General features: G+C 37.4%; 3 protein-coding genes across 6 annotated transcripts in view; 1 reads left to right on the top strand and 2 right to left on the bottom strand.

The window, feature by feature from the left end:
• Positions 1–22,400, bottom strand: part of LOC128891874 (uncharacterized) — a 193,969-nt gene that overhangs the window by 14,439 nt on the left and 157,130 nt on the right. The window lies entirely within an intron of this gene.
• Positions 38–4,505, top strand: LOC128891855 (sodium-independent sulfate anion transporter-like). Of its 3 annotated transcripts, none has more exons than XM_054151753.1 (9): positions 38–293; positions 1,623–1,846; positions 1,967–2,162; positions 2,249–2,469; positions 2,549–3,113; positions 3,194–3,420; positions 3,493–3,666; positions 3,751–3,913; positions 3,986–4,505. In XM_054151753.1, the coding sequence occupies exons 2-9, from the start codon at positions 1,637–1,639 to the stop codon at positions 4,132–4,134; spliced, it is 1,905 nt and encodes a 634-aa protein (XP_054007728.1). In that variant the 5' UTR covers positions 38–293; positions 1,623–1,636; the 3' UTR covers positions 4,135–4,505. The 3 variants fall into 3 exon arrangements, with proteins under 3 accessions (XP_054007728.1, XP_054007729.1, XP_054007730.1); XM_054151754.1 differs by lacking the exon at positions 38–293 and adding an exon at positions 341–1,467; XM_054151755.1 differs by lacking the exon at positions 38–293 and having other exon boundaries at positions 1,711–1,842.
• Positions 5,373–22,400, bottom strand: part of LOC128891848 (uncharacterized) — a 78,171-nt gene continuing 61,143 nt past the window's right edge. For both annotated transcript variants that reach the window (XM_054151733.1, XM_054151734.1), the window contains exons 4-6: positions 11,115–11,406; positions 8,916–9,134; positions 5,373–7,902 (exon numbers count right to left, since the gene is read on the bottom strand). In XM_054151733.1, coding sequence (XP_054007708.1) covers positions 5,527–7,902; positions 8,916–9,134; positions 11,115–11,406 — 2,887 coding nt within the window. In that variant the 3' untranslated portion in view covers positions 5,373–5,526. The remainder of the gene's footprint in view (positions 7,903–8,915; positions 9,135–11,114; positions 11,407–22,400) is intronic.

The following is a 22,400-nucleotide window of genomic DNA, read 5'->3' as shown; positions in this document are numbered from 1 at the left end:
TGTGAACTACACTTTCCCTCGAATCTAAATGAAATGCCGGTTCCTAGGAATCCTAAGTTCAGTTTATGGTGAGATCGTGTGCGGCGCGTATATTGGTCGCATCTTTCCTTCTCGTAGAAAACTTGAATTGCACATCGTTTAGCTGACCTTCCTTCGCAATTTTTACGTAAACAGGTTATTAAAAGTACGACACCGTATAGCGTTTGTGACAGGTTATGCCAGCTGACGAATGTGATCAATATTTCCACGTAGAAACTGACACGTAGGAATGAAAGTCTTCAAAATAATTAATGGTATGTCCTGTAATTTAGAATACAGATTACAGCGCACTCGAACGAACATGTGCTATCTTATTTAAACTATCGAATGATTGTGTATGTTCCGTTCAGCGATTGCGCGAGTGCTGAAAATTAATTGCAACATAAATGGGTAAATAATTCTTGTTCATTTGACCGTGTAATGCTTTTTTAATACGCGTGTACACGATAGCTGTCAATGAGATGGGTCAACTAGCTATTGTTCTTTAATAACGCTAATGGACCTAAACGGGGTTCGAAGGATATTGAGAAATATCGCGTTCTAACAAACGAAATGTCCAATCATACGTAAAATAACAAAAAAACCGCCTTCGCTCGTTGTAGCCTTAAACGCCGGTGAAATTAAAACAAAACTTTGCGCGTTTAGATTGTGCAATTTTAAGTGACATGAAGGCTATCATATTTTGCTGTAATGCGTTTCGAATGTAATTTTTATTGCGTCCAACGGAAACAATAGAACAATAGAAACAAATTAGTTATGTAGTAAAAATAGTAAAGTAACTACCTCCTTGAATTTTAATTTCTACTTTTGGGACGTTCTTTCTCATATACGCTTCACAGTTTTTTTTCTTTTACAATTATTTTCTGTTGTGTTAAAAAAATGATAATTTTGTTTTTACCGACTATCTGGTATTGAACTTCCATGGATTACCGTAACATTAACATTATTGATTATGAGATCTTTTTTTATATACGCTCTACAGTTTTTTTACGAGTATTTTCTGCTGTGTTAAAAAAAAATGATAATTTTGTTTTTACCAACTATCTGTTATTGAACTTTTATGGATTACCGGAACGTTAAGATTAAATTCGTACATATTACATTCATGAAGAATTTGTATTGTTTGCGATTCGTGCAAAAAGTATGAAGGCTAGCGGCGACTTTTCCTCCACTAACGTGAGATAGGTTTCGCGTTCTTTCTGGGTATATAAGCGGCCGAAAGGCTTTGGTGTCTTTCAGTTCCTTACCGTAACGTGATACGTGAATACTGTAAATTGATACAGGTGTATTTATTGTTCCTTTCTTTTCTTTTTTTTTTTTTCAATTCGCGATATCGCGATATGTGATAATACATATTTACGAAGAAAAACTGAAAATACATGCGTGTGGGCAGCTGCGGCGCTACGGTGAAAGTTGAGACTTTCACAGGTAAAAATATTTTCTGTTTTTGAACCGCGTCGAAAATGTCATTAATCAATGTAGTCAATTTTTCGAAAGTTTTATGCATTTTCATTATTAAGAAGTTGGAAAATAATTTTGCTATACGAATTGTTAGTTTATTAAATTTGAATATTTTTTTGGAGGTATTTGATTCATAATGGCCCCGGAAATGATAGATCGGCGGAAATGGCAATCGAAAGGTAGCCAGTTTAACAAACTTATTAGGAAACGAATACCGATCATTGACTGGTTACCAAAATATAATTCCGAAAAATTTTTAAATGATGCCATCGCTGGTATTACTGTTGGACTTACTGTTATGCCGCAAGGACTCGCTTATGCAACACTGGCAGGATTAGAACCGCAGGTGGAAAATGTTCTATGAAAAATTTGGTTTAATTTTAGAAATTTTGTTCACTATGCTATATAGATTTAGAAAAGTATCAAATCTTGTCAAATACCTAAAATAACCAGGTATATTTTACAGTATGGTCTCTATTCTGCATTTATGGGAGCTATGGTATACATAATATTTGGGTCGTGTAAAGATATCACAATTGGACCAACTGCACTTATGGCACTCATGACTCATGAATACGTGCAGGGTAGAAATGCAGATTTTGCAGTATTGCTTGCATTTTTATGTGGTTGCTTGCAGTTGTTAATGGCTTCTTTACATATGGGTAACATATTGTATATCATTAAAGATTTTAAACGGAGCCTTTCACTTTGAAATTACTACTTGTCAGAGTATACAAATTATTTGCAGGAGTACTTATAGATTTTATATCGATACCAGTCACAGTTGGTTTTACTTCTGCAACATCTGTTATAATTGTGGTTTCCCAACTCAAAGGTCTATTGGGATTGAAGATTTCCTCTCAAGGATTTCTAGATACGTTAACGAAGGTGTTTAGTAATATTCACACGGCTAGTCTATGGGATACTGGAATGAGCTTCTCTTGTATTACTGTTTTGTTAATGTTTAGGGTAATGTGTAATACAATATGATTTATTGGTTGCAGTTTATTTAGCTATAAAATTATAATGTACTGTATTTATTGTTTAGAAAATGAAAGATATTAAGTTTGTCTCCAACAATGAAAAATCAAACAAATATCACAAAATACTACAGAAAATAATATGGTTAATATCGACAGCACGAAATGCTATCATTGTTATCGTTTGTTCTACTATCGCTTATAAGTTCAACTCCGTAGAATCTGGCTCTCCATTCATTCTTACTGGTCCAGTTAGATCTGGTCTTCCACCTTTTGGTTTACCTCCATTCTATACGCAAATTAAGAATGAGACCTTAAGTTTTACCGATATGTGTTCAGAATTGGGTGCATCCATAGCATTAGTACCCATAATTGGTGTTCTTGGAAATGTGGCAATTGCAAAAGCTTTTGCGAATGGTGGCAAAGTTGATGCTACCCAAGAACTAATTACTTTAGGAATTTGTAATGTTCTTGGATCTTGCGCAAGTGCAATGCCAGTTACTGGTTCTTTTAGCAGGTCTGCTGTGAATCATGCAAGTGGTGTAAAAACACCAATGGGTGGTTTGTACACGGGAATATTAATATTACTGGCTTTGAGCCTGCTGACACCATATTTTTACTTTATACCGAAAGGTAATATAATCGTCGTTCTTTCTATGTGTATTTAGTACATTACAAATATATATATCTAAAAGTTTGCATTATTTTTATAGCTTCTTTATCAGCAGTTATTATCTGTGCTGTGATATATATGATTGAATATCAAGTTGTGAAGCTTATATGGAGGACTAGTAAAAAAGATTTGATCCCAATGTTTGTTACATTTTTATTTTGTCTAGCTATCGGGGTGGAATATGGAATATTATTAGGTGTAGGAACAAATCTTATATTTTTATTATATCCCTCTGCACGTCCTACGATACACGTTGATAAGTGTACAGTAAGTAACAGATTAAAAATGATTGTGTATAATTTTTATTTTTTTATAAATATGCATTTTTATATATTTTAGACTATCTCTGGAGCTGATTATCTATTAGTAACTCCAGGAAACAGTCTTTATTTTCCTGCTGTAGATTTTATTAAAAAATCCGTTGGCAATGCTGGAAGAAAACAGGGTTCCAGTCAGATGCCAGTTGTAGTTGATTGTAGATATATTTTAGGAGCAGATTTTACCGCTGCTAAAGTAAATATTTAGATGTTCAATTAATTTCCCTTTGCGACAATCAAAAGGTACTCGTAACAGTTACAGTATATCTTTTTATTATAGGGAATAGCGACATTAATAAATGAATTTAATAACCGAAAACAAGGTCTGTATTTTTATAATCCACGATCAGAAGTTATTGCAGTATTGAAAGGTGCATGTGGGGAAGAATTTCAACATATTTCTAATCAAGAGGAATTATCATATTTATTATCGTCATGTCAAGGTTATATTTAAAATGGAATAGTAATTAAGTAATTTGAAGCTTTAGTTTTTCAACGTCTTTTTCCATTTTCAGGTCAAACTTCACAACAACTTTTAGACGTAACACCCCATAAAACTAATGAATGTCTAATGCTAGGTAATGGAAATGGAAATCGAAATGGACGTTCGTGTCATGAACTTAGCGAAGTTACAACTACACTGTTACATGCAACGGCTAGTTAGAAAAATGGGAGGTAATTTATTAAAACTTCGTTAAGAATGTTTTATGTATTTTCTACATTTCATTAATATTTTTCGCGTTGACTGAAAATCTTGTGCATTTAATTTAAATAAGCGTATCATTGTGGAATTTCATATAGTACTCTTCAGTATTAAGTATGTACTATCTAAAGTTAAAACGACAAATATTTATTAAACATGAGTTGTTAGGAAAATCATCGGCCATATAATACAGTTATGAGTGTGCGATACCATGACAAATTTTATATGAGTTGTAAATGTAAATATATACATAAATGAAATATATTGTTATAAATTCTATTTTTCTACGTTTGTTGCGTTAACAATAAATAAATGACATGGTATACCTTGAATTCAATTGTGATATTATTTATGGGTTACACTTTCTACTTTTCGTTTCAGCATAGCATTACAAAATAGATGTTATCTCAAGGGTAGGAATTTTATTAAATTTTAGAACATAAATACAACGTCGTTTTAGCGTAAGTAAATAAGTTAAAAGAAAACGTTCATGTACAATAATAGCAAAGCTACACGTACGGCATTTTTTAATATAGCCAATATTTATTCTTATATTATAACTATTTTGATGTTCTCTGACCTACTTTTTGTTCTTTCGGTAGTATTATGTACATTCTTATTTAAACGTTTATAAATTACAGTCTTCTCTTTAGCGCGATATAATTACAGAGATGCAGTTACGTGTAGTGAAGAATGTATTGCACAATCCATCAAAAAGGTGTAACTGTCCATCACCAAAATACCTATCTTCGTAATGAAAACGGACACATGTTTTGTGTACAACATAAATTCAATTTTCGATTTTGCTGGTAACAATTACAAATATTGCACCGAAGCGACACGTTCATTGAACTGCGATAAACAATACAGCAAACTTAACGATATTCCTTAATTTCAATGTTTGTTTACAACAAATACATTAAAAGATATACGAATATTTGGAGGAAAGTCACGCACATTTTTTTGTAATTAAAGCGTGTACAAAAAAAAATATTTTATCGTGCACAATATATTGCGCCATATTTCGCGAGATGAGAAATAATGAAAATTAACCCTTTGAGTGCAATGAACGCATATACGTGTGTTTGAGACATAATTATCTGTGTTTTCTGTATTCCGTATTATGTTTGTTAAATTCAAGTATTTAGATTTTTAGATTCATTAACCTTGAAGTTAAGATACGCTTCATGTTTTAATGTTTTTCTTTTTATTATTTAATCTGGCATAGAAAAATTACGATTGTAACGTTATATTGCCTTGTACATTCGTTCGACAGATTTCACACTAGGAAGAAAGTATTCCGTATCCGACAATTACTTTGACCAAGAATATTCACCACTCAAGAGGTTATTATTAATAAAGTCCTGATACGACATCGGTGACCTTTCCACGGCTTCCAATTACGGATGATGTCGTGTTCCTTCTTCCGATCGGATTCTCCTTGATTTGTTTATTTCCGGTGTATTTGCTGGCATTGAATCGACTCTTTCCTAGACCAAACGTGTCGTAAGTTCGTCCAGAGAAAATCCCCGAATCCTTGGATCGGTTTGAAAACCTACTGCCAATATTCTCGCTCTGACTGAATGAGTTGTGTCTCACTCCATTTTTCGTCAATATCACGGGGGTACAATCGAAGTCCAAGTCAGCATTCTTCCTAGCAGAATTCAACTCATTCTGACAATTCCATTCACGATTTCTCCGCTCCTCGTACAACTCGTCGTTTCTCAGTTGCTTGTTGTTGATTTGCGTAGAGTAGAACTCATCGTTCTTCAAATGTTTGCTTCTAGATTCTCCCTTCCTTACTTTCGTTCCTAGTTCATGACAACTCCTGGTGTCTTCCAGTCTACTAGATCTCGATCTGACTAGTTGTCTGTCATCGCGAGTCTTCTTTGTTTTCGACTGGTACTTGTTTGAACTCCATTGATTTTTCTCTTCCGTGATAACGATGTCGACCATCGAATCCAGACCCTCGTCAATTCTGTCCAAAGACTTTGTCAGCAGACTGGGCGATTTTGGAGCCTCGATAGACCTTGGTCTTCGCGTTACAAGCGGTTCCAGATTGAAATCCGTTACGTAAAACAGTCCGCTGTCGCTTCCTCCTCGCGAAGAGCACTGATCTTTCTTGGCAACGTGGGATACATGATGAAAGGACTCGGATCTGCGCATCCTGGATCGGGAACTCTCATCCCCGAAGAATTGCTGCTCTTGTTTGTTCAAGTTCTCCGAACTTTCTGGCCGGCCGTAGCTCTGAAGACTCCGATGCTCGTCGAACGAATTCAGACTTTCGAACTTTCTGATGTGGCTCTCCACCCTGCTCCTACCAGACCTCCTCGATCGGGGACTCGACGCGCTCGATTCAAGGTAATCGTGACTGGCGGATCTGCGCAGCAGTTTCCTTTTTTCTACTTCGCTTCTGTATTTCGAGCTGTGCCTCTGAACGAACCCGTCCGTTGCTCTATTGTTCGACCTCGAGTCGTTCGTCGCTCTACTTTTCAGGCTGTACGTGTTCTCAAAACTTCTGATCGACTTCTTGTCTTTGATCTCGCTTTCGCTGAAGCGTCGGAGACGAAAATCGTCGAAGCCCTTCTTCGATTTATCGTCGTCCTCGTTATCGGTTTCCTTTGCGACTGATTTTCGAAAGCAATCGACTCTGGTGTTTCTGATCTGTTCTTCGTAAACCGGACTCTTCCCGTTGTATTTCAACCGAGAAGCGCTGAGGAGGGAATCGCTGCCATCGCCCAAAGTTTCCTCTTCGATTTCTTCGTCGTGAGAGTTATAGGTCCCTTCGTGATCAACGAAGTCGCCGTTCCTCGCCGCCATGATAGTCGCCAAACAAGGCGGCGATCTTCTAGGCGGCTGAGGGTACAAAATAGTCGGGACGATGGCGTCTTCGACATCCGGTCCTTTCACGACAATCTTCACGCTGCCTTCCACGGAAGATTTTGAAACTCTTCGCGTTTCAGAGCTGAGCTGCCTAACGTCGCTCGAATTTAAACTGTAGTCTCGATCGTTACCGAAGTATGTTACCTGCTCACCTTTTAACACATTCTGAGAAACGCTGGATTCCGCGTTGGACTTTGGGAGTTTGCCATTCGTTTGTTGATCTCTCTTCAGCACCTTGTCGAACGTGTCGGAATTGTTGTACAGTTTGGTCTTGGAGGCGCGATCGTTGCAAGGAAGATCCTGATTTGCGACGTGGTCTATCCGACTTTGTTCGTGGCTCTTCTCGTCGAATTCCTCTTCGGCGTCCTTCACGATGATCCTTAGCTCCTCGATAACGTCTTCTATCGTCGTCTCCTGGTCGTTGTCCGGCGATGGATTCAGCTTTTGATGGTTTCCACGCAGCTGATGTTTCGTGTTCTCTGGACTGCTCGACCTCTCCGACGAGCTGATGCCCTCGTCCTCGGCGTTCGACGACACTTTCAGCGACTGCTTCGCACCGAGCACCGTCACCTTTTCACGGTCCTCCAGGTTGTAAGTGTTCAGCTTCTCCAGCTGAAGCTGCTGGAGCTCGGTCTGCAGAGCCGAAACTTTTTTACTGAGAATTCTACAGGTTTCCTCGGCACGTACGACTCTTCGCTGCAGGGCGTCCACGTCGACACAGTTGTGCGCCCATCTCTGCACCTCCTTATGTAGAAGATCGTTCAAAGCGTCCTCCTCTCTGCCGTCCAATTCTTTCAGCCATTCTTGAAGAACCTGCGGCTCTAGTCCAGCTTCGCAGGCTTCGGCCTGCTCGCAGACGAAATACAATTTACCAAATCGAATCTTTAGATCGAAACGAAATAAGCGATTTAATCGTGAAACAAGATTTGACGACGTTTCGATACCTTTGCACTAGTCCTAGATCATAAGAATAGAGCACATGTCTCACGTCTCTAGAAAAAGAATATTTAACTCTCTGTAAGCTTACGTGACTCTCAAACGATGCGCTGCATTTCAAATATTATGCGACGCTACTACTCGATAAGAGAGAAACACAGCTGAGTCAGTTACAAGTTGCATGAAATCTTGCCGTGCGAATCATATTGCAATGTCATCGACAACCAGAGTAGAGCACACGTTGCAAATGTTTCAGTTCATGACTGTAAGAAGGCTATATTATATTATGTATGTAAATTCGTTTTCAAAATTGCTAATGGCTTTTTGAGACGGAGTTATCGAATATTGCAGAGATAGTGAGTACTGAAAGCGGCAGGTGAACGAAAAACAAGGATTACGCGAAACAGTATGTTTTATGAAGGATTAAAAGTATATAACGTTTTACCAGCTGGGGTTTAAAGATGAGATCAGAAGAGAGATCAGAAGTATTCAAAAGAACGGTAAATGAATGTGTTATTATATATCATTGATTCACTTTATGTACAATTATTGTAGCCCAATAGTATAATTTGTTTAAAAGTTAGACATTATTTAAACTATAGAGGGTTAATCTTCATCGAAATTATATAAATGTATTTCACTATGCGATACAATGATGTAGTAAATCATTTTTCTTAAGTATAATTTATTGTTTCATTATACACTGTACATATTCCAGTCGAACTCTGTTATTTTCGTTTGTTAATTTAGCCACGTGTTACTTACCAAACATTGTGTTTTATTAAGTTTGATTCTGTTTCATATATTTTTATCAGGATAAAAAATCCCCAAAGGATCGAAACGTCGTTAAAGAATTTGTTTCAAGATTGAATTATTCGCTTTATCGATGGTTTAAAGTTTCAAACTCGATATCCCAAACCTACCTGAATGTATAATCTGGTTTGCGTTCGTGGTGCAGATTTCAGGAAAGCGTTCAAAAACGAAACTCCTGCGACTCTCAGTGCAATCGCTGCTCTGGGAGCCAGAAGTGCACCAGCCAGGAATCGAAATCGTCCACCCTCGCCGTACTTCAACCTCAACGTAGAAACTGCTTCCGAGACAGCTGCGTGGCCACCTGGAGCTTGGCAAACCTTCGTGAGTAGCTGAAAAACGGAAACAGTTCCAAGGAAATTACGAGATATTGTGCTGTTCGAGCAAAAATCGTTTAAGGTAAGAATATATTATTATAAGTAGATTGTGGACTCTATGCCTTTACAGGATATGCAAACTTAACAAACATGTACTGAATGAAGCTTGTTAGAAATAGAAGGAAAAGATTGTAGATAACCGATTTTATCATAAAATTATTATAAGTGGTAATTATTTAAAATTAGATATTTTCCTTATATTTCATAATTTGTTTTGTTGTTTTAATAAAACGACATTGAGTATAAAAATGTTTTATCTGTCTTCTTTTTAAATGGACCCCGCAAATTCTATCTCATCTTGGACTTCATAAAGCTATAACGCGCTATTGGTGTCATAAGGAATATTATTATAAGGATTTATAAATGTATAATCAACCTCGACACAGGACGCAAATGTATCCGCCTATAAATATTCACGAAGAAACGAGTAACTTTTAAGATATAATTTTCAAAAAAGTAAATGATATGGAATAAAAAAATTCATGTTGTATTGTGGATATTATTGGGGTTGTGACAACAAATTTCTATTGTGTAATTTATTGAATGATGTTCTTTTCGATCGTGTTGTCAGTGCGCGGATAACGATCGCAATAAGAAAAGTACAACGCAGACGTGAACAATAATTAAATCTGTTTGGGTTCAGAAAACTTTGAATTTAAACGAAACGCGTGGATAAACGTATACCGCAGTAATGATGATAAATTACAAGAATTATCTTAGGAGTAAACTGAGTAAAGCGATTTCTATATACAATTCTAGTTGGCAAGCAAAGCCTGTCGACGATTCCTTCCCCGAGCAAGAGGATAAGGATCTCTTTATACTCGTTATATTCTTCCAGCGTTGTACTTTTCTGTGACCACGTGCCGTGGAAGTAATTATCCAGTTCGGTTAGTCAACATCTGATCGTAGCTGCGATGCCTGCGAGGTGCATTTCCTTGGACGCAGGAAATAAAAAGAAGGAAACGTGTGGGGTGCGCGTGAGTTTGCAAATGAAGCTGGCCGAATAACGTTCGGATAGACGATAAAAACTGGTTCTGACGACGTACGCTCTCGAAATAACGGGGTATAAGACCGTCTCACAATCAGTGGACCGAGTTTGTTCGAGACGCGCATTTACGATTATCTCAATGGGTCAGAGACGAGAATAAGCGAACACCTCGTGAAATATGAGAAGACTGACCCGGTATTCTCTTTACTTTATTCAATTATATCTCGTCAACGTTTTAATTAAGCGGTCAAGTCGTCCTGGATGCATGAAAATCGTAGCTATATCAACAAATTTATTTATCGAAATTATTTGACTTGATGGAAAATCTGTTTGTTAGCATGTATTATACATGTATTGAGTATCAACAAAATAATTTTCGAACGACTCTAATCGGGATAGCGGGGTTCTCAGGTATGATTAGACCTAAAATAGAAAACCAAGTATTTTAACTTCTACATGATGTATACCGAGGAAGTACATAGAGATTTTTCAAAACATCAATTTCTGTGGGAATGGTGAACATTCGATGAAAATCTTGCTTTTAGCACAAAACTTAGAGACACAAATGTTTCTAGGAAGAAAAGTTTTCAACTTATCGTGAAATCCATATGTGTTTCCACGATATATGTACATTGACGTAGGAAATGAAAATATCTGCTTTTTTATTTTAGGTCTAATCGCACCTGAGAACCTCGATACGAGGATTGACAGTTAAATTTATTATTGAAGATGAAAATGTCAAAGTTGAACAAATCATAGGACCTGACACATCGTCAGGTGTGTTGGTATTAACAAGTACGCGATTAGAGTATGATAAGACGATAACGGAAAAGACTGTAGGGTTTTATTGGACGAGTATGATCCTCGGCGTGCGACTAGGCGTGGTTTTTTTTTTATTTTTTTGATTAACAGTTATCGACGTTCAAAACGGAAGTGACGATTGTTACCTGGAGAGCTAGAACTCGGGACCGGTTCAAGCTACTAGTCAGACAGACTGCCAAAGCAAGAAGACCGGGTTGAGCTTGCACCAGAAGCCTGGGTGCATCGGTGCATCGTTCAGCGCAGGCAGCCAGACACTCGACGCAACCTAACTCGTCCAAAGCAGCTCGTCTGGTGCCTACTCTTGGGCCCGTGTGACCAGAGGACGGTGGTGAACTTTGGGCCAGCTGAACACCTCGCAATGTCTCCAACAATAAGGTGATTCCATCGGCAGGTGGCGAGGCGAATTCTTGAACAAAGCTAGAAAATAAGTTCGTCGTTCAAGTAAACAGGAAGTGAGACTTGTATTCTTTCTTATATGTATTAAAATAAAAGCTGGCGATATTGTTGCGGATATTTAGCGGTGGAGTTTTTGAACATTACAAATGCCATTTTTAGTATTGTATCAGGTTGGTGTAATTACTTCTATTTTTGGTTGAATTCGTGCCACCTTAAAACGTTGAGAAATACAAAAACCATGGAATGTGAATTTTGATCAACAGCAATTCTCTTTGTTATATCCTACGATAGCAGCGCAAGTAAACATATTAGGAGGTTTTATTGGCTTCCTGTAAAACACTCGCAACCTCAAATGAAAACCATACTGTTCGTGTACAAAGCCATAATTAAACCTGTTTGGATTTATAGACTTATACAACTCTGAGCGACGGCAGCAGAATATTAATTAAAGTTCTCACTATGGAATTGATCGTAAACTTCTTGTCGAAGTTCAATGTTCTGGCCAATGCCAATGTGACCCTCTCGTAAAAAGATGTAAAATTATAATCATACAAGCGTTATACATCTAAAGGACTATACAACAATAAGAAAAGGCCATAAGATAATGCATGAATAAATTACAAATATTGCTTGTATTTTTATTCACAAAAATGTATATAACGATACAAATAATTTCTGTAATTTACTTACAGTTTTACTGCACGCACATTTATTTAAATCGAGAATAAACAGACTGCGTTCATTTTTATGTGTTACTTATACAATTTTACAACTATATAATATTATTATAAAAACTCTCGGTTGGTTGTCAAAATATTCAAGAACGTGGAATCGAATCAGTAGACTGCGGATCTTTATGCATTTATAGGAAATTTCAATGTGCAAGTAACTAAAAAATGCAAGCAATATACAAGAATATAAAAGGTATTAAAAGTAAAATTCATGTTATAATATTTGCAGAATAAAATTAATTCGTATTTAAGTTGAATTTTTGTAGCCACGTTCGCGAAGATTTCGTTTTGCATAAAAATCCGCAGTCTACGAATCAGTAATATCGGTATCTTATAAAGCGACACACGATTGTATATTGCACGATCGACTTGATTCCTTAATTGTGGAGAGGACCGGAAGTTACGCGTAACAGCATGAATACACCTCGAAGGGAACGAGACCAAGTGCAGCAGCCATAGAACCGCTGACAGAAATAAGAAACCGTAATTACATAATTATGGGACCTTGCGTTAAACGGAAAAACCAGTCCTGTTTTATAGATATACCGGTAAGCAAGGTCCTTTAAGGTTAGAAGAATGACGGTACAAGAACCTCGTTTCTATTAATAACGTTAATATGAAGGGGAAGAGAAGAAAATGCGTATCAATTAAATTACATGCTCCTCCAGTTTCTGGAACATCCTTATTAAGTCTAGATTCTAGAAAACGCGAGTACAGGGAGTAGGTTTAATATTCGCATAGTTTACAATCTGCTTTTTTTTTTTTTTTTTTTTTTTAGTAAAAGTGATGCAATTGAGGAATACATAATATTATAAAACATCGAGTCTAGTTAACCCATTCATTGCCAACTATGAGATGTCTCGTAGTTCAAATTGATTGCAATTACTCAAGGGATAAGTTAATAGCCTTCTGAGTTACGAATTATTGCAACAGAAGGTCGTAAATTCTCTTTTTGAAACAACAAATTTAATATTACTTTTTATTATCGAAATAATAACCTAGATCATCGATACTGCTGCGAAATATGAATCAAAACAAGAGGGATAATTTTAACACTATTTAAACTTTACACTAAGCATTGAATAGACATTAATAACACGATTTTCAACAAATATTTAAATTTTGGCGTTAATTTATCGACCCTTTATTTTGTAATATATTCCTTTTTGAATTTTACAAATACAGTGGAGACTCTCATATCCGAATTAATAGGGAGACAAAAGTGGCCGGATAGGGGAATTTTCGGATAATAGAACTTTCTTTTGCATCGAACATCATTTATTCAAGTAGAAATCAATAAAATTAAGCTTTCTAGGTTCAAGGGTTTAGCTTGGACGTTGATAAAAACTCTGCAGCCCCTTTTCACCTCATCAGGGATTGAATTTTTTTAAATGCCGAAATATGTGTTTGATTAATTATGTCAAAGATCATTAAGACCAAGTTTCAAGCAAATCCGACAACAAATAAAATATTCCTCATACAAACGTCGCAACTCCTTTTTACTCCCTTAGGTGTTGAATTTCGAAATATCCTTTCTTATTCCTTCTATGCATCATAAAGGAAACACTTATAGAGAAGATTCTTCGCTTAGGTACAATTCTTTTGGCCGAATCTAAAATGATTAATTTAAGAAACATCAATTATGTATCATTTTAAATATATACGTACATATGAAAATTTCAGTAATACGTAAGTATCTGTGACATTCAAGGTTAAAGTGATAAAATTGCTCACCATACATATACCAATAAAGCTCGATGAATAAAAACACGGTCAGCGTCGATTATTTATTCAGTCCTGTGAGACTGTTACTATTTCATGTTCGATCGACGATAGTGTAGCATGCTCCGTGGGATATTACTTTCCAGATATCATATTTATCGACGAAAAGAAATACTAATACGATAGCTTTCTTTCGCATCGCTCTGAAATAGTGGGAATGTCGCAGTCTTAACGTAGCCAAGTGTGAAGTCGAGGAAATGGAAATTACGACTGTCAGAGTGACTGATATACAGACTGTTGGGTCTAGTTTGATTCGATGCTACAGGTTGAGTCCTCCTTTTTTGCTCGAATAGAAGGCATTCTTAATGGACGATAGCTATCTTTGATCCTGTCACGTTAGCTTCCTCCGTAATTATATGCCTGGAACACGTGCAACTTTGTATGTACAGCTAGCAGTAATCTCTCCGCTCGTGAGAATCTCGCGTCGAAGGCTTTTGTCACTTTCCAGATGCTTTCGTTACGCTACGTAATCGTGTCAGATGGATAGACAGATACAGACGACGGAGACAAATTATTAGTTACGCTTGTTAAAAGTACGTATTTATTAAAATTGTCGGAACGGGATTCTTCGATGGGTTTAAAATTATCTTGTCAAGAGGTAACATTAAATTTCCTCTGGTAAGAAGACTGCTACAGTATCGCGAGTAAAACCATCGCAAACAAAACGAATCTTGAAGACTCAATGAAGAGGATTTGGCTTCGTGACGAAGAAATGAAAGCTGTCACTCACCTCAAAAAATGGTTGAGGATAGATAAAAATACGAACGGATTGTCTTCTTTTTCTACGTAAGTTCTTTCAACAGAAATACATTTTCTCCGTCGGATAGGAAGCTTTCTGATCCCATCATGGAAAATAAAATTTAACTATTGTAGTATTGTAGTAGTAATTGATTCGCGGTGTCCTTCTTCTGGACGACAACGCACGGCTGCATATAGCAGCATTAATTCACGATAAACTTACTAAAATATACTGAATACCTCTCGAATAACCACTTTATAATCCAGACCTGATTCCATGTGACTATTATATGGGTGATACACTGATAGGAGGTATTAAGAGGTAAAAGATTTAAAAATAACACAGCGCGCTGCAGCGGTTCAACTGTACTTGCACTATTGGTTCCTGGAGCAACCAACTGCATCTTTTCCTAAGGGGATTAGAGAGCTTCCTATCTGATAAAGAAAATATATTCTGTTGAAGAAAAGTACGTAGAAAAAGCGTAGAAAAACCTCCATTTGTATTTGTATCTATCACCAATAAAGTTGCGTACAAAAATTCCGGTTTATATTTAAATGATGATCGTATTATCTCAGGTACACAAAGAAATAAGAAAATTACATAACGCTTACGATTAAAGTATATTTAAACGAAGTAATTGAGCGTACCTCTATACAATAGCAAGTACAGGACTCGTAGGGTTGATTGCTGTTAAAGTATTTATAAAATTTCGGTGCATTACATTTCTGAAAAGTGACAACGACGAACATTCCCTTTCATCTAAAGGATAATAGAGATAATTATCGGCATAGAAATTCCGAGTCTTGAATACCAACTGCGCAGCGAATTTTGATTCGTCACGCGGACAAACAACCATAAGTCATATGCGGAACGCACCCACAGGTTTCCAAAAAGGAAAAGTAAACGCATGAAAATGTTATTCAGAAAGACGCACGTCTGGACCGACGACACTATAAACACCGTGTATAGGCGCCGTACGCAACTTGAATGCATGCAAATGAGTATTAAAACGTTTTCTATGTACCTGGCTATGTGTTCGTCGCCTATTTACTCGAGGATAAACAAGAGAGAGAAAGAGAGTTCCTTCCTAACAATAGACACATTATGTTACCAGCCGTATTATGCATACTGTGTGAGGTATCGCGATACTCGCGCGTGTGTATACCTGCGCGAAATACACCGCTGTATTATGATTCAATGATGTGAATATCATGGGGCGCCTTTGTTGGACGCGCCTTAAAAATACACGATGGCCGATCTGTTTGGACAACCGAGGAAATGAAAACTCGTACGTGAGTGAGAATGACTTGTCAAAGAAACCTGAGCAAATTTTATTCGAAGCGAAAATAATAAATAATTATTCCGAATAATTATCTTTGACTTTTCTATCCCGCAATGTTATGTAAAATAATCGGAACAAGTTCATTATTTGTTATAGTAGATATGTACTTGACGAGGGTGTCTTCCTCTCGAGTTCAGATACAACAAGAGGAAACGGGACTGACTCAGTAAGTCCAGTTTCATGGTCGCGTCGTGTCGCGATTTCCATTTAGCTTCCATTTAGTTCAAATAATAATTATTTGGCAGAGTCGGACTTGGACTTTGGAAATCGAAGGGAATTTTCTTTTCCTTTGATTTTCATCGTTTCGTACTTAGTATTAAGCTCGTCGACTCTATTTAGGGTATGCATCTATGTACGTATACTCTATGTAGAAGGAGATCGAAGGAACTTTGATTCCTATTACTCGCGACAAACAATCATTTATTGATCCTTCGTCGCGAGTAATAGCGAGCTAATGGCTGCGAACTTGTAAAGTGTAAAGTATAAAAGCATAAAGTGCACAAGTGTAAAGTGCAAAAGTGTCAAATGCAAAGTGTAAAGTGAGATTAAATTTAGATTAGCAGGGATATAACTAATTTTCCGAAAAATTCATTTGTATAAATGATGTATTAACATTAATATAATTTTACTGCAAAATGTTAGTCAATTTTCACGACAACTTGTGTATTTAAACTATAGACGAAACTACGAAATATTTGTTTGAATAATCGAGAGTAATTGTATTCCTATACTACTATGTAGATAATATATTCTGCAAACGATTGAAAAGTTGCGTGTATCGTGAAGGCCTGGCGGAGGACAAAGAAGAATTTGTTCCAAGGAGAACGACTCTCCTATCGAAAACACGCTTTCCTGGAGACGTCATGCGATGCCTCGTCCGGCAATGGGTGCATTATATTACACCCTGCATTATGCAGACTACGGTGTACACGTAAGAATGCCTTCGGCAGACGGGACATGAATATCAAGTGTTCCTTATTGCCTGGTGCGTGGGGCACACCCTAAAATTCAAGACGATGGACGACGCTCAAGAGAAGAAAACGAAAGGACTTAACGACGTCGGACATTTCTCTTTCACGCGATGCTTTCGACCCTAAATGGATTGCGTAATTTGCATTTTCCTGAAATTTTACCGCACGATAATGTACTTGCATCAGAGTGCGTTGCTATTTATATCGCTTTTCTGCACGCGATGCCGGAATTTTAGAAATACTGGCAGAGTTGAGCGCGGAGGACACTAACTCTTTGAGGCACACGATCATAAACGAAAATGAAAATTCAAGCTGCACAGAAAAACAGCAATTCGCTATTCAGTCAACAATTTGCTAACGCGTTTTGACTTGTATACATCTCTACACTTATTGTACTTTTAGCGTTAGTTCTTAGTATCGTCACATGAATGAAAAACTTTGAATAAAATGGTAAAGCTAAGCAACAGGTGGGATAGTTTTTAACCCACCCAACTTCAAAGAGTTAAACGATGTATATTGTTAAAGGTAAGCATAATAATTGGACTTCTTTAAGCTACCAAAATATTTTATGAAATTTGAATGAAATAACGTTTCAAGAGTTTCTAAACTTTCATTAAAACTCACTCTGTATGGTAATAATTATTAATCTAAATATATATGTTACGGTGAATGTCATAAATTCTGGAATATTGATCAAATTCGCACTTTTCCGATACTTTCTTCGGTCATCATTTCAATTGGCCGGTTTAAACGTTTATCATCATCCACATCCTCTCTGGCTTCTCTAAATCGTCGATGCAACTCAAAAACTTGTGTATTTGATAAACAATTATCTCCATAAGCAATTTTAAGCATTTGGATCGTTTCCGTAACGCTTTTACCGATTCCAACACAGAACTTAATGTTGATTCTTTGCTCTTTATTCATTTTTCGACGAACGTATATCAACTACCGTCACTTAAATTGCGTGTATCTTGGCTTCTAGTGAACGAAATCTCATGAAGCTTTCAGAGGTTAATAAAAATTGATAACGGTTAGTTTCGGAACAGAGGGTTGCATACTATACATACACGCATTCACATACACCCACACATATAACATCTGGCTACAAACGGAATTCTTGTATTTCCAAAATTTACACAGAAAAACATTCTTTGGCGTTCCGTGACTTCCTTTGAATTGCCGTATACAATTTTGTCACACGTATCCGTAAAACAGATGCCAGTGTAAGAAATAAATGGAAATATATTTTGCCCAATACCAATGATGTAGCGTCGAAACAAGCCCGTCCGGTAGCTCCTTATCGCGATATCAACGAAAAACATAGCCGTATCGAAAGGGATAAAAGTGAACTCTAACTCGAGACTGGTACGCACGTACAGATGCGAATCGCGGCAAACAGGTTAATCGAGGAACTCAGCGGGTAAGATAAACGCGTCTCGAGATTTCCACCGCGAGGACGAGCAGAAATACGAGCGTGCCCGTGGAACCGATCGCGACGCATTGCCTCCTCTCTGTGTAAGAAGCAGAAACGGGATCTGATATCGCGTGAAGAAAAAAATGAGACTTCCTTGGTTTCCATTAAGTAGGAAGCAGTTACGCATTCGCTGTTACGCGAAGCGGAAGCATCGCGGGGTATCGTGCGGGTTCGGTGGCCGGTCGAGGCTTCTTTAGCACGGTTGATATTCCTCCACGTGGAAAAAGAAACGTTGGAACGTGGTTGCTTTATATAAATGCATCGCGTTAACCCCGCGCGAACATGTTTTTCCATATCTGAGCAATTACCCAGTTCAAGGTTCGGATTAATTAAAATCGCGTGGAAATTTTTCTCCGTCAAGGAGTTAGCGTGCTAACGCGCATTTCTAGGTACCGAATTGTCAGCGGTTGGTACATACAAAGTGACGTTTATACAAACGTAATTATACATCCTTTGAATATTGAACTGTTGACTGGAACAACCCAGCAAGGGTTTTAACGGTTCTGATCGCTGGAGACGGAATTCTTAATTTATTATTTAATTTTTTTTTATTCGCTCAAATTGATCGATCGATATCGATAAAGACTTGACGTGATTATTTCACGCGATTGTAACAATTCGTAACGCAATATGCCAATTTTACCACAAACAGAGCAACATTTTTTTGACGTGGATATTAAGCATTGGTGTCAAATTCGAAGATTCAAGTCGATGGAAATTCGGATATTCGTTATTGCTAACGTAAATACTACTTACTTTTAAAAATATCCACGTGTGCGAAATGCTAAGCTGCGTAACACTTGGTGCACAAGCCTTGATTCTTAAAGTCTTTCATCGAGGATTCGTTTCCTGCATACCAAGGTTTCGTGAATGGGCCCAGAAATCCTTTGAATTTGCCATCGATTGAAAGAAAGGCGTTTTAAAGAAGCGATGATCGACAAAGGACGCCACCGACACGGAATATCAATGAAAACGAAGCCTGATTCGCATAACAACAGCCAACAGACACGCGAATCCTTTCGAGCCGAGTGAATTGCAGACCGAAAAAAAAAAACAAATCGCGTGTTCCTCCCTTGGATGCCTTTCATCGGTCTCTTTTGCTAGCAATCACGTTTCGTTAAGTTTCTGGAAGTCTTATTAACGTTCTTATTTAATCAGACCGACATCTGGAACATTTCATTAAGGGAGCATATTTTCATTTTTTACTTTGAGAAGAACAATTTTTTTTTTAATTTTATTTTCTCAAATTATATGTCTTCGAATATGTATCTACAAAAGGATACATCGATATAACGAAAGTAAAAGTAACGAAATTATAGGTATTATAGTATAGAAATTATAAGTACAGTCAAAGTAATTACAGTCTGTTTTTATACGTCGGAGAGGGACCGCATAAAAATAACATAATATGTTAAAAATTATTTGTTAAAAGTAAACGTCTGTTACTTTTATGCGGTCCCTCTCCACCGTGTAAAAACAGACTGTACTTACTTTAAATACCTATAACTTCGTTACTTTTACTTTCGTTATATCGATGTATCCTTTTACAGATATATTGTCGAAGACATATAATTTGAGAGAATAAAATTAAAAAAAAAAAATATACACGTCGAATTGAGTAACCTCCTCCTTTTTCGAAGTCGGTTAAAAAATTGTTCTTTTCAAAGTTAAAAATGAAAATATGCTTCCTTAATGAAATGTTCGACGTTTAATTAAATGTTCAGATAATATTTCATATATTTCGTATATCATAGCCTTTACTTATTGAATATATTATAGAAAAAATATAAATCAATCATGTCTTTCCTTATTGCCGCGTCACGACCGGCTGCTGTTATTTATACAACCGCGATCGCATTGCATACGATCCATGCCCGCTCGGGTCGTAATAGATTAAACTATTACGATATAATTTTAATTCCTTTTCCGAGTGTCTGAGATCGGTAAGAATGCTAAATCCCCTAAGGCTTCAAAATTCATTTTAACAACGCTAAAGACCAACTCTTATTGTGCGGACGTTTCCCGCGGAAAACGCTCGACTCTTCGCTCCAGATATCACGCACGACCGATCCCCGACCGGTATAAACGAGGCAACATCGACGTAATCGATCTCGACAGGCAATTATTAGGAACTGCTCGAAAATAAATCGATTCCGTCAGCCTGGGACACAAGCGCGTAGGGCATCCAAGCAAAAACACCAGTCTAAATGCTGTAAAATACCGACAAATGATACACGCGAGACCCGATCGCGGAAATCGAGGATGCGCCTCATCCAGATCGATTTGCACATTGAGCGCACACCGGTGTACAGTTATCCGTAATATCGGTATTCGTTTATCCGAGGCCACTGCTTACGGGTTATCCGGTTGCCTCGTTCGAATTATAAGCAATTCTCGTATGTGGGACAATCGCGTCGGCCAGGTGCTCGTCTCGCGAGGATGGCGCCGAGATCGCGGAGAATCTGTGACGTTCACCGAGGAATCATCGACGAAGAAAAAATTCTCCGACACTCGGCGTCGTCCTTAATCATCCGCGGCGTCTAACGGAACTCGTCGTTCGCTGTACGACGTTTGCCAGATTGCCATCTAACAACCACGTCAAGTGTTATGCGCCAATGTTAATGAAAGCTCATAGGCAGATGGCGAACTGGAAAGTATTTCAGTTCCTGTTCGGTCAATTGCTACGGTTCTCGATACTTTACGGGATATCGTTACGAGCAGTGTGCTTTTTCTACTGGTTCGATATCTATATCTCACGGGCGAACTACAGTAAGTTGAAATATTGGAAACTAGCCGTGGCCCGCGGTTTCACCTGCGTGGAAAATACTATTCTTATTCTATATTACACGTTGAATTTGAAGTTTCTAAATACCATCTGATCAAATTTCACCCGGATTGGTCCATTTAAATCGCTCGCGTAAACTGAATCGGTAAAATATTTTTTTTTCTAGTTTGGTATTGAGATACGTCCATTTTTGTGAGTTTGCCAGTCATTTGTGTACGACGTGAAAAGTTTGTCTGGCGATTTTTGCTATGGAAAAAAAAAATGGAACAACGAGTTTGCTTGAAATTTTGTGTTTCCAATGGAATTACGGCTACGCAGTCTTTGAAAATGTTACAGAAGTGTTATGAGGAGTCTACCCTATTGAGAGCTCAAGTATTTGGTCGTGAAGTCGTAGAAAACTTGTCTCATGCGAGTCGTTCATCCACCTCTGTTAATGACGATAATGTTGAAAAAGTGAAAGAAATCGTACTTGGAAATCGTCGGGTTGGCATTAGAGAGATAGCAGAGGCTCTCAACATTTCTTATGGATCGACTCAACTCATTGTGGTCGATGTTTTGGGTATGAAGCGCGTTGCCGCCAGACTCGTACCGAAAGATCTGAATCTTCTAGCATTCTAGCCTGGTTGTGACTAAATTTTTAGCCAAACACGAAACAAAAGTCATTGCTCAGCCACCGTACTCGCTAGATTTAGCTCGCTGTGACTTTTTTCTGTTTTTGAAATTCTATTTTCAAATTCAAAAGGAACTTTATCTCCACAGTAAACCGTATCTGGGCCAATCACTATAACCTTGCTGCTTCTTTGTACCGAATAAATATCATTAATAATCCTAATTGTAAATGCAATGTATACGCCGAGGACTTAGACCACGTATTATGTCAATGCGTTCTATACGACTATCAAAGTGCTAAATTAGTAAGCAAGCTACGGAAACTAAAGTTCTATCTACCATTAAAAGCAGACATCTTTTTTGCCAAACCTAACATCAAAGCTTGTTTATATACTTTCCAATTCCTAAACGATTGTAACCTCCACTTATACCATAAAAAAAAGTACTATCGTGAGCTAATACTTTGTTAACCTTTAGTACAATCTGTAAAGCCAAAATAAATCTATAAAAGGTTTCAAAGGCTCAAATGAAAAAAAGAAACCTGCCGTTTAAAAAAATGTTGAATTACAAAGCAACGTC

This window comes from Hylaeus anthracinus, unplaced genomic scaffold (genome assembly GCF_026225885.1).
Source record: "Hylaeus anthracinus isolate JK02 unplaced genomic scaffold, UHH_iyHylAnth1.0_haploid 12002, whole genome shotgun sequence".
In the NCBI taxonomy this organism is placed as follows: Eukaryota; Metazoa; Arthropoda; class Insecta; order Hymenoptera; family Colletidae; genus Hylaeus; species Hylaeus anthracinus.
This window is presented reverse-complemented; position numbering and strand designations above follow the sequence as displayed.